Here is a 13,240-nt window from a genome sequence, read left to right as displayed (position 1 = left end):
CGCATATATATAAAATATTAAATAATTTAAAAGAAAAAATTTAGAATCAAAATATTAGTTTTCCCTCATATTCTTACTAATTTTCTTTTTACATCAATGAACAACTTTCATTGTCGCGATAATAATAAAAGTCCGACTCTTTCCATCTCAAAGACTTTTAATTACAACTAAAGTAATGGTACATAAAATACATTTTGTATATATAATAACAATTAGAATGTTTTTAAAAGTTATTTTCAAAATACAAACCTTAAAGACTGATTAATTAAAGTGAATAGACATATTCGGTCCGTGCATCGCACGAGCATGTATTGCGAGAAAAGGCCATAAATAGTCCCTTATCTATGAGAGTAGGTCTAAAATGGTCCCTTAACTATACACTTACCGGTTTTAGTCCTTTAACTATCCAAAAACTTATCAAATTTGGTCTCCGTCTATTTTTTTATACAAACCGCGTACAAAATCATAAACCCATGAGATTAATCGTTAAACCATTCCTCGACCTATATTTCTCTCTCCGCGTTCTTTTTCCTCAAGTTCATTCTTTAATCTAAACTTTTTTCCTCAAGTTCTCTCTCGCGTTTCGTAACCGATGGATTGCGTCGGTTAAAACCGACGAAAAACCAACCCAGTTCGACGGTTTTGTTAAAGAAAAAAAAAAAAGCGACGGTCTCACGCGTTTTTTTTTTTTTTTTTTTTTTTTTGAAAATTAAAGAATGAAACGTAGGAACTTGGAATCGAACCCGGGTATATTTCTTGGCATTAAAGGGCTTTACCACTAGACCACTGATATTTTTTGTTCATATACTTACATTGATTTAATTTGTACTGTTTTTTCTCTCTAAAACCGACAGAGTCCGTCTCCGTCGGTTTTTTTATTAAAAAAAAAACCAACGGACTCCATCGGTTTATTTTATATTTTTTCACTATTTTTGTAAAAAAATAAAATCCGTTCGTTTTCTTAAAAAAAGATTTAAAAATTATTGAAAAAACATACGAATCCGTTGGTCTTTCCGTCGAGCTTTTTTTATCGATTTTTTCTCGTCGATTTTACGGTTTTTTAGTAATGTTTGAGAAAAATGGAGAAATTTTGTGCGAGTTTGTCTTTTCGAATTTTAGAGACTAGAAAATGCGACATCGGTCCAGAATGCTTTTTTTTTTTTTTTTAACAAATGGAACTTGAGGAAAAGAAGAAGGGAGAGAGAAATATAGTCTAAGAAATGGTTTAACGATTAATCTCACGAAGGTTTATGAGTTTGTACGCTGTTTGTGTATAAAAATAGATGGAGATCAAATTTGATAAGTTTTTGAATAGTTAAAGGACTAAAACCGATAAGTGTATAGTTAAGGGATCATTTTAGACCTACTCCCATAGATAAGGGACTATTTATGGCCTTTTCTCCATGCATTGCTAGTATGAAATATATCCGTGAACTGTTAGATTAGTTCTTCTACTTTTTTCATATAAGAAGTGAAAATCCTTGGGGCATTTTGATTTCTCTTCATTCCTATCGTAGTCATGGGGTCATTCTTTATTACCAACTTCCTCTTGCTCATGATATACTCAACATCTTTCATAACAACAACTTCTTCATTTAATTCTTCATCAACTTTGAACACTACTCATATTTCTTCTCTACAATCCTTGTGCAAATCCACTCCATATCCACAATCTTGTTTCAACACACACAAATTATCAATCTCCATTAATATCAGCCCAAACATCTTAAAAGTTCTCCTACAATCTCTTCAATCAGCCTTATTAGGAACAGGACATCTCACAACCTTATTTTCCTCAGCTTCAAGCTCAAATCTTGTCGAAAAACGAATAGGTATTATTCAAGATTGTAAAGAACTCCATCAAACTACAATATCTTCATTGAAAAGATCTCTATCGAAGATCAACACTGGCTTGACTAACTCCAAGAATTTAGCTGATGCGAAAGCGTTTCTCAGTGCAGCACTGACTAACAAAGCTACTTGCCTAGAAGGCTTAGATTCCAGTACTGGGTCGTTGAAATCTACGTTGATTAATACTCTGAGCAGTACTTACGAGCATGTTAGTAATTCTCTGTCGATGCTCTCAAAGTTCTCTGTTAAAAAACAGGGGAATAAAAAACAGGGGAATGGAAATAGGGGGCGCCGGCTCTTGTCGTTGGGTGTGCCGAGTAGGAGCGGATCCAAAGCTTTAGGTATGTGTTTCCAAGAATCTAGGAACCTTTTCTCATATCATCTATATGTATTAAAAGGATCTTTTCCATCTTTGGCCCCTCAGGTAAAATTGATTACGAGCGGTATAAATAACCCACAAACTGATTATGAGTATGTTATGTATAGCGTATGTATAATTTATGTATACAATATGCATGAATATGTGTGTTTATACTTATACAAAACTCATGCATTAGCTGGCTATTGAGATAATTAAAAGATATCTTTGGGTGATCTAGTTTACAAAATAGCTAGCAAATGCATAGGTTTTGTTTATTTATGCTTAAACATACATATATCACACGTATAATATACATATCAATGTATATGTTTTGTATATTTGAGCTACTGTCGGTAATTAAGTTTGGCCGAACAGACATAAATGAAAGGATCTCTTTTTTTCTGAGTGGTTCAAAAACGTAATTATCTCATTCCATTAAAAGTTTATAAATATTTGGTTGTGGACTCAGTTATCATTGTAAATTAATTTGAGATTGTTATAGGAACCCATAAACTTCAAATTCTGCCGAGGTGGCTGTCTCGGAAGGATAGGCACATATTGCAGAGCGATGACGATTATGATCAAAATGATGATTTGACATTTACAGTGGCAGCTGATGGAAGTGGAAATTTCACTACCATAAGTGAAGCTATTAACTTTGCACCAAATAATAGTGATGATAGGATCTTCATCTATGTAAAAGAAGGGGTTTATCAAGAAAATGTTGAAATTCCAAGTTGGAAGCCTAACATTGTTCTTCTTGGAGATGGAAGTGATATTACTGTGATTACTGGTAATAGAAGTGTTGTTGATGGTTGGACTACTTTCAGATCTGCCACTGTAGGTAAATTCATCACTTCAAAACTTCCTTTTCTGTTTTTACTTACTCCCTCCGTTCCGTAATACATGTCACTTTAATTAAAAATATTTATTCCATAATAAGTGTCACCTTAGGAAACCAAAACATTAATTGACTTGTTTTTTCAACTCTACCCTTAGACAAAAAGTGACAAGTTAAAGTAACATCTAAATAATGATTGGAAAAGCCATATAGTAACTTGATATTGTTGGATTCCTAATGTCAAAAGGTTTATTACTTATGCATGCTCTAATCAAGAGGAAAAAATAATTTATTTTTAGTTATTAAATTAGGATAATTTAGTAACTTGACATTACATTATTGGTTTCATAATATGCATATTTTTTACTAAGGTGAAACTTAATATGGGACGGTGGGAGTATTCTTTTTGTTGATATGTGCGCCTTGTTTTATCCGACAAGAGATTCACTTTGATCACTGTTTTTTAAATTATTTTATAAGGTTTTCTTACATAACCTCCCGCCATAGAGAAGAAATCAAAAGTCTGGGTCCCTCGGTCACTTTTGCTTGAATCTGAACTGGTCGAGAGATGGACCTGCACCGCAATTTTTTCAAATCAAAACTGTCTTTCTGCTTTGATCAGATCCTTTTTGTGATCTATGATTTAAAATGAACTTATAGTCTATTTATGTCTTGCCTTCGATTTGGATATTCCATTAAAAACATATTTTCTTTTTATAAAAATTGTTTATCAGTTTTTAAGTTATCAATTAATGTTCGTATAAAAAATTATTTGCAATTGTCTTTTTACTAATGTGGTGTAACTCTTTTATATATCGTCAATGTGTAGACCTTATACTGTTCTAAAATATTTCAAATGGACTGCCAACTATTGTTTCTTTACAGTAATTCTTATGTGGTTTCTATATATATTAATTTTATTATTTGAGAAAAATTGAGAAATTTTGTGTCCTAATTCACTTTGAAGATTAAGTAATGTTACTCGTATCTCCAATCATGCCATATAAAATCAAACGAAGAAAGTACATATAAATCCATTAACATTCAGGATGACATAATGATCTTTGATTGATTTCAGCTGTATCCGGTGAAGGGTTCTTGGCTCGCGACATTACTTTTGAGAACACAGCTGGACCTGAAAAGCACCAAGCAGTTGCGCTTCGTATCAATGCAGACTTAGCAGCCATCTATCGTTGCACCATAACTGGTTATCAGGACACCTTATACGCCCACTCATTCCGACAATTTTACAGAGAATGCGACATTTATGGTACAGTAGATTACATTTTCGGAAATGCAGCTGTTGTTTTCCAAGGTTGTAACATTGTGTCAAGGTTGCCAATGCCTGGCCAATTCACCGTAATTACAGCCCAATCGCGCGATTCCCCTGAGGAGTATACCGGAATCTCTATACAAAATTGTTCAATTTTAGCCACTGAGGATTTGTACTCTAATTCTAGTAGTGTCAATAGTTACCTAGGAAGACCATGGAGAAATTATTCACGAACGGTGTACCTCGAGTCATATATAGACAGTTTTATTAATCCGAAAGGGTGGAAAGAGTGGTCGGGAAATCAAAGTTTGGATACATTATACTACGGAGAGTACGAAAACAGTGGTCCTTCATCAGGGACCGATAATCGTGTTACATGGTCAGGTTATCACATAATGGACTATTATGATGCTGCAAATTTCACGGTGTCGGAGTTTATTACTGGAGAAGAATGGTTAGATTCGACTTCTTTTCCTTATGATGATGGGGTGTAAGGATAGTGTATTCCTCCCACTTAAAATGTACAGTGGGTAGCTCTCAATTTCAACTTACTGATAAAGCTGCAAAAGCAGCATTGTAACATGCGAAGTGTTGTTAATGGATGAAAATTACATGTGGACATTGGTTGCTTATATAGGCGGATCCCGAATTTAGATTTGATAAGTTTAAGTGGTTAACTAGTAGGGTCTTTTCAATTATCATTGGATCCGTCATACTTTTGAACTTATATTCTCAAAACTTAATATTCCCTCCGTTTCAATTTATGTGAACTTTTTTGGAGTACGAAGGTCAAACTTTATAACTTTGACTTTAAATTTTGACATAGATTTTCAAGTTTGTAAATTTAAAATTTATATATTTAGAAATTACATTAAAAGTACTATTAGTCATGATAATTTATAATTCAAATAATTTAGAAAAAATTTAAGAAAAACGTGGTAAAAAAACCACCTCATAAACTCTCCAAATAGTAAAGGGTTCGCATAAATTGAAACAGAGAGAGTATTTGTTAAAATGTTAGTGATTTATTTTACATGTATATATTCATAAGCCGTGTCGTTAGACATGAGCAATTCCACAATGAAATTAAATATTTGATTGTGAATTTAATTGTTATTATATATAAATCCATAAGTTTATAAACATGACTTTCATATTGGATACATCTACTAAGAGTAGGCATGTATGTACAATCACATTCCTTTTCTTGGTTGAAACTTGAAGGGAAATTTGCAGGATTACCCTTCGGGGGGGGGGGGGGGGGGTCTTTAATTTTTTCCTCAAATTGGTGGTCTTTAATTTTTATCCTATGGGAATTTGCATAGGAATAGGTAAAAAGAAGAAACCAATTTAAGGCAGGGAAAACTTAAAACCACCAATTTGAGGGGAGGCACCAATTTGAAGGGCAAAAATTAAAGACCACCCCAAAATAAAGGACAATCCGAAAAAAAAAAAAAAAAAAAAAAAAACTTGAAAGCTTTCATGTGGCATTATTAGCCAAATAATGGACCTTGCACAAAGATTGTCTGAAGATTCCATGAAGGCCGCAAATGGGTGGTTTTTAATTTTTATCCTTCAAAATCAAATTAATGCCTATAGAGGCATAAATTATGCATCATAATATTCATAAGTTATGTCAGCACCCTTAAAGTCAATTTTGAAGGATAAAAATTAAAGACCATTCCATTTGAAGGACAAACCGTACAATTACTTCGCTGCAAATAGTAGGATAGATATCGGACGGGTCATTTGCAGTTGTGTCCCAATTTTGTGATGGTTGCCCTTCAAATGGGCTTGTCTTTAAGTTTTGCCCTTCAAAATCAAACTTATGCCTATAGGGGCATAAGTCACGCATTATAATATTCATAAGTTATGTCCGTCCCCTTAGAGAACTTATGCTACTATAGGCATAAGTTTGATTTTGAAGGACAAAAATCAAAGACCAGCCCACTTAGAGGGCAAAAATTAAAGACCAGTCCATTTGAAGGGAAACCGTGCAATTACTTGAGGGCAATTCGCAGGAATGCCCTTATTTTGGGGTGGTCTTTAATTTTTGCCCCTCAAATTGGTGGTTTTTAATTTTGCCCTTCGCTTAATACCATGAGGTTTGGGGTTCGAATCCTAGGTTCGATCAAAAAAACAAAACAAACAAAAACAAAAAAAACAAAATAAAAAAAAAATCGAAGACGTAATTTTATAACAAGCTTTAGGCCTATGTTGGGCCAAGTTAGGCACTGCGACGAGAATTTTCTGCGCAGTAGTTTCAAACACTACCTCAAAGTAGAGTTTTGGGCGAAAACTTATTTTAAAACCTCCTCATTTAAGGCGAGTTTTGAAATATCTTTTCCTATAAGGCGAGTTTGCGAGTAAAATCCTTGCTTATAATCTAAGTTCTACCCGTGAATTTGTTTTAAAAATTTTCGGCTGAACGAGGAGTTCGCCAAACCTGTGTTTTTAGGCGAAGGCTAAAATTTAAAGACCAACAATTTGAGGAACAAAAATTAAAGACTAGTGCACTTGAGGACACAAAAAATCACAAAAATATGATTACTTGATATTGGACGATTGCGTCGGTGGGACAAAGGCCCACTTATGTGATCAAGAACAGTTTTGATTGACCTATATCAAAGTTTCAAAGGTCTATGGTTTTAACGGTTATGTTTGTCTTGTTTCCTTTCGTTTGACTTAGTGGTATATTAGAGAAAAAAGTTTCATATTTTTTCAAATTGTATATCAATAGACACCTTTTTTCTTCTTTTCGTTTTATTTTTTATTTTTTATAATTATTTTCAAGAGGTTGTGGAACACATTTAATTCAAGCATGTAAGCTTCTCTTCTATCTTTTTTTCGTTTGCTAAATTGAAATTTTTTTTAAAAAAGAAAAAGGAATAGCTTGCATACAATATATAAGTAATTTACTAACGAAAAGAGTCAAACCGCCTCTAACTCGAAAGCTTTTGTACTCAATTCATTGGAATTGTTTTTATTCGATTTTATTGTTGGGCTAAAACACTACAAAGACATTATTAGATAACATACTATGTGTTACCGTGTGTTAATCTTTTATGATTTTCTACAAAAAACCTTATCTTACGTGTTAGTTCTATGATTAGTAAATTCTGTGCGAATTGCAAATCTCGGTCCAAAGGTGATGTTGAAATTCACTAGCGTGAACTTCATTTATCTCATCGCACAAAAGTAACCTAGAATTTATGTAGCTTTATCACACTTATAGTAACTTAGAATGTATGTAGCTTTATCACACCTATATTGGTTTGGTTTCTCCTTTGTACTAATAACACCTTCCATAATACGAAGGGAAAGAATGATCTTAAACAGAAGAATATAGAGAGTCCTTCATCTGAAAAATGGCAAGTGCTTCTTCTGTCAGAAATTGGGGATACCATATAGTATTTTAAGGACAAGTTAAATGACTTGAAGAAATGGTGATCTTCAAATTTTGTGTATCGAAATCACTTATATTAAATGGTCTCTCTATTTTTTGGTGGACTGATTTTGGTTCTCAATCCATGGCAAACATCAAATATGATTGTGTAAACTTAAAAAAGCCATAAATAAATGAAGAAAATCTTTATTCTGGGAATATAACTTGCCATAAAGTTGAAAGTTTGAGATCGTTTAATTAAGTTATTTTTGAAACTTGAGTTTAAAACTTATACGCACAGACAAATGTGAATAATCTACTCATGTTCATTTCAATGGTCAGAGTTACACACACACACATATTTGCTTTCACATGATCTAGAATTTTCATGGCATTTAAGATTGAAGTGGAAAAACAAAGTGGAAAAACAAAGGAGAGAAAGATAAAGATCATGTGATCTGACAAGGATACTAAGTACAATATATGATATATCTACAAACTATTCTTCTTATTCTGTGAAAAATATTGAGTTTCCATAATTTTTTAATGACTTGTGGATTAGTAGCGGGAGTTTCTCATACAATTATTTTGAGGAAAAACAATATGAACCGTTATAGTTTTTCTGACATTTGAAAATGAAAAACTGAATATTTTGATGCGAGTCATTGCAACCAGATAAGAAGTGGTTCCAAAGGTTCTATTGGATAGCTACGGAAAAGGTTATGTACTAATTGTAAGGCACTAAAGCTTAAAAATAGAGTAATCAACTAAAGTTGATTAAATGTTCAAGTTCTGACTTCGATAAATGTTTCTCTGTGAAAGAAAATAAATTGCTTTGAGAAATAGTTTACCAGTTATAAAAACTCGTTATCTTATTCTTTGGTATCTTTATGGGTAAATATGCGATTACACCTGCTCATGTAGATGTCACAATGGCCCAACCCATTTCCCCCCTATTCACCTAGATTAAATTATCACCCGATCCGATTTCACTTTATTTCACCCAACCCATTTTCGTTTTTTCAAGATTTTTTGTTATAGGATTTTTAGTAAGACTAGCACATTATTACGGGATTTTTGTTGTCTTGTTATAATGTTCAAAACGGAAATAGAAATGAGTAACTTTTTTCTTTTTCTATTATATTGTGTATAATGTTCACAATGAATTAGACTTGTGAAATGAACTTCAATATTTCAAGTTGTAGTACAAATTCTTTTGAGAACTTCTCAAATTTCAAATAAAGTAACATTATTTTTCATGTGAAGTTGTTAGAGAAACGGGTGCTTTAGATTTTGCTATAGAAGTGCACACTTCAATTTCCAACAGTTATGTTGCATTCAGTCTCAGTAGAAGTGGGTCGATTGGAAGATGAACATATTGATTTATTAACTTTGAATATTTGAAGCACAAAAAAGGCGCCTTGTATTTTCTTGGATCTATGAAAAAATGGTGGCTTGTTGGTATGCTATGACTTAATTGTCTCGAGGAGATAGGAAATATAGTTTCGGGAGCCGCAATTTTTAGATAAATCTGCAATTACACTTCTTTTTGGAACCGTACGTGCTGCAGATTATAAAGAAAATGGGTTTGTAAAGAAAATAAAACACAGATAATTTAGCAGGTGTAATTAAGGGGAAATGGGTTGGGCCATTGTGATTGTGACAGAGGCCGTGTAACTCAAGGGCATATTTTGTAACACAGATAAATTAACTGTTTGATTTGGACTAATAGTCCATTTCAGAGCCATCTATCACAAAAGCAGAATAATTATGTGCTATGAGATTGTAATGTTTTGTAACACAGACTGTTTGATTTGGACTAATCATTGTCGACTCTATTGTTTGGCCTATTTTTGGTCTTCATCATGGATAATTATTAGAATGAAAGTCAAAGTAAGCACTTGACACAAAGTTCCTTACACTTAAGCAAAAATAGCGGCTAATATCTTTTGTTGAATCACTACACCAAAACAGCCTTTTAGTGGCATTTATTTAACGGCAATAACCTAATTGCCGTTAGTATATAGTCTAAAGTCAGCTATTAGGGGCAATTAAACAATAGCAGGTAAAAAGTTATTCTTTAGTGACAATCACTGTATGTGCATATATTATTTTTAAAAAAGAAAAGAAAAAAGTAATCAATCTAAGCGGCAAAAGTACATCTTATCAATTCTAAGCGGCAAAAGAACATCTTAGCAGCAAGACACAGCTCTCTTTCTCAGCGGCAAATCTTTCTAAGTTTAGCGGCTCTTTTTATTTTGAAAATTTCCTCTCTTTGAAAAATTCGAAGAACGTTTTGCCCTTTCTTATTCATCCTGTAAGTTTTCTTCAGAATATCAAATAGATTTTCTAAATTTATCTTCTTCAGGTTTGTATTTTCGAATCGAATTCGTCAAAATTTGTGGTTTCTTTTCTACATATTGCATTTGTTTTCATCAGTTAGCTTTGACGATTGTGAATTTACTGGATCTGATACTTTAAAAGTTTGATTTGCAATGTGTTGTTTGGTGATTATGTGATTCATTTGATCATTTTACTGCAAATACAATATACAATTATTTGTGTGATTTTTGGCGGTAAGTTGAGAAATTAGGGCTTTGATTGCTGGTTTATGTGACTCAATTAATCATTTTCCTGTAATTGATGAGTTTTTATTTGATTTTTGGCAGTATTTCTGGTTTATGTGACTCATTTGATTGTTTTACTAGAATTGATGAGTTTTTGTTTGAATTTTGACAGTATTGATAGTTTATGTGACTCATTTGATTGTTTTACTAGAATTGATGAGTTTTTGTTTGATTTTCGACAGTAAGTTGAGGAGATAGGGCTTTGATTGCTGCTTTGTGTGATTCAATTGATCATTTTAGTATTTTCCGGAAGTGATTAGTTTTTGTGTGATTTTTGTCACTAAGTTGAGAAAATAGGGCTTTGATTGCTTGTTTATGTGACTTTTGTGTTAGAAAAAGTAGTCAAGTGCTTTGGTGAAAAAAAGTGAGTTGTGTGACTTTTGTGGTAGAAAACATAATTAAGTGACTTTGGTGAAAAAAAGTGATAGTTAAGTGACCATTCAGGAAATTTATCCTAAATATCCCAAATGTTTTCTAGAAAGGAAAACGAGATTTAATTGTTGTTATTATTTTAAGCAATTTTTAGCTGTTCTAACATAGGTCAAACTCCAATTTCACAATTTTGAGGCTTTGTACATGATATTTGAATTTGTCAATAACTGTGGATAATCCAACCAAGAGTGGAATTGGGAATGCGGTTGACTAGTGAAAGCATGTCACTCTGTTTTTTTATACGATAGTGTTCGGATCAACTTGCGCGCACCTCAATTATTTCACCAAATACTTGTTACCTCCCACCAATACATGTTATGAATACCTTTCGTGTCTAAAGCTTATAAAGATTGAAAGAAATTACCTAATATTTTATCTCTGTTAAGATTTGAGTGATAATTTCCCATGATGAATCTAGATGAAGTAGATCACATCAACTGATTAGTTAATTCTTATCTAACTTATCCTTGAAAACCAGAAAGGTTCAAGCACACGCTTCTTTTCCTAGCAATACTACTGAAATTCTATGTGTTATTAGCATGACAGACTTCCATAGAAAAATGCAGCTACTAAAGCATATTTAGGCACAATAAATCAAGGAACTCCACTTTTCATCTGGGATCAATTAAAAATCCTAAACACATTTATGATATCTAGTTGTGAGTGTAAACGTGGTTTGTTAAACTCATATAATGTTAAGATAAATGATACTAAATTAATCGTCATTTTACTGTAATTGATGTTTTTTTGTAGTAGGTTGAGAAAATTAGGCTTTGATTGCTAGTTTTCGTGACTCAGTTGATTATTTTACTGGAATTGATGTCGATGCTCTCTGTTTCTCTCTTGCTCACGTTTGTTATGCGTATAACTCTCTCAATTTAGCTCGATTTTCAACTTTCTCATACGATCTATATTTATATGATATCGCATAACTTTTTTACAAACTCTTATAGAAATTTTCCTTTGCAAAATCGCAGAACTTTCCCTTCGTTATTCACCATCAGTAGCTGGGCTCGGGCATCTGAATTTTAGGTAAGAAGGTGAACCATTATGTATTTGAAAACGATTAGGCGATTTCAAAAAATTGTGAGTATTAGGTGTATTTGAAGACGATTAGGCGATCTAGAATGCTTGTTTGATTTTCTATCATGTATTCAACAGAACCTGTGAACTATATACCGAAATGACATTCTGAATTCAAAGTAGGTTTGTAAGCTCTGATGGTCTGCTCCTCTTTTTGATTCTGCTCGAGCTAGTTTATGTCCTAGAGCATCCATTATTCAGCTGTGTCGAAATCTGTTCTGCTATAGATGAATTAAATTATGTGTAGGATATGTTCTTTCTCGTTGGTGATGTTAACTCTTGCATTCACCTAAAGTCATAACGTTAGGACTGGTGTATTTTTTAAGTATGTTCGTAAATTCTAAAGAGTGTTTCTATATCATTATGTGGAAGAATCGGTTTTCCAGCATATGGTCTTCTTATGCGTAAAATATAAATGTATAAGTTAAATATGTAGATAACACATCAGTAGGGATTTTACTTGAGCTGAATATTATGTTAATGTTGTTTTAGAGTACTTTTCTTTTTCATGTAGAAGAAAAAATACTTTCTTTTCATTGGTAGAAAAGGTACTTTACTTCCCATATTAATAAAAGGGTACTTTCTTTTGTGTTGCATTATGCTAATGAGGTGCTGATCATCTTTTTATGTGGAAGAAGAAGTTTGTCACTGCACATTCCTTTTAGATGTCGAAAGGGATAAGTCTTACTTAGGTTATTAATAAAAATGCACAGATCATTAGCTTATGCCATGTTAGTAAGATCCATTTTTTAAATTCTAGTTGTGAAGCTAGAATCTTGTTGTTTAGTGTGCTGCATCTAAGGTTCTAGACCAAAAGTTATTTTTCACTTCATATGTCGCAAATTTAGACTTGTGCTTGTACAACTGGAAAGTAGAAGCCATGACTCTAAGTTTATTGTTCTGTTTTTTCGATGTATTGTCTGTTGCATGTTGCCTTAAATTTTATATACTTTAGTATCCAGAATTAATTGCTATGAAAGAAAGGCCTTGTTTATACCCCTGTTTACTCTAGGTGATTCTTTTTCCTTATAAAAATGACTCGGTTGTTGACTCTTTGTTTGCCTAGTTATATTCAGTGTGATATATATTAGTAGGTTTCTTAGAGGATACCATAGAGACTTTGCTCCTCCAAGTTGCTGTCAATGTGGAAGTAGATGTCAATGTGGGTAATGACTTAAAACTTTCTTGTTTATCATGTTCTTATTGGAAATAAAATGAACTAGTTTTTGTTGTTTTCATGGGTTCTCTTCTGTTTTACCTTCTAAGTTGTTTTTTCGACTCATTGCTGCCTTTGTTTTTAACTGGATGGGGGTTCACTATGGTCCATAAAATATTTACTAATAGCCTCAGTTGGTTGAATAAGAAATCACCTTAGCGTAGCGCTTTT

The 13,240-nt window shown here is 32.8% G+C and overlaps 1 protein-coding gene and 1 long non-coding RNA gene across 2 annotated transcripts in view; both read left to right on the top strand.

Moving 5' to 3' along the window:
- The window catches only part of LOC132068547 (uncharacterized), a 73,180-nt gene that overhangs the window by 57,239 nt on the left and 2,701 nt on the right, over window positions 1-13,240 (top strand). The gene's annotated exons all lie outside the window — the stretch shown is intronic.
- On the top strand, window positions 1,439-4,958 carry LOC132068543 (probable pectinesterase/pectinesterase inhibitor 12). Its single transcript, XM_059462164.1, has 3 exons — window positions 1,439-2,192; window positions 2,715-3,056; window positions 4,132-4,958. The coding sequence occupies exons 1-3, from the start codon at window positions 1,520-1,522 to the stop codon at window positions 4,818-4,820; spliced, it is 1,704 nt and encodes a 567-aa protein (XP_059318147.1). The 5' UTR covers window positions 1,439-1,519; the 3' UTR covers window positions 4,821-4,958.

The sequence above is a fragment of the Lycium ferocissimum genome, chromosome 8 (genome assembly GCF_029784015.1).
Source record: "Lycium ferocissimum isolate CSIRO_LF1 chromosome 8, AGI_CSIRO_Lferr_CH_V1, whole genome shotgun sequence".
Lineage (NCBI taxonomy): Eukaryota > Viridiplantae > Streptophyta > Magnoliopsida > Solanales > Solanaceae > Lycium > Lycium ferocissimum.
The sequence above is the reverse complement of the archived record's forward strand: the minus strand, read 5'-3'. Positions and strand labels throughout refer to the sequence as shown.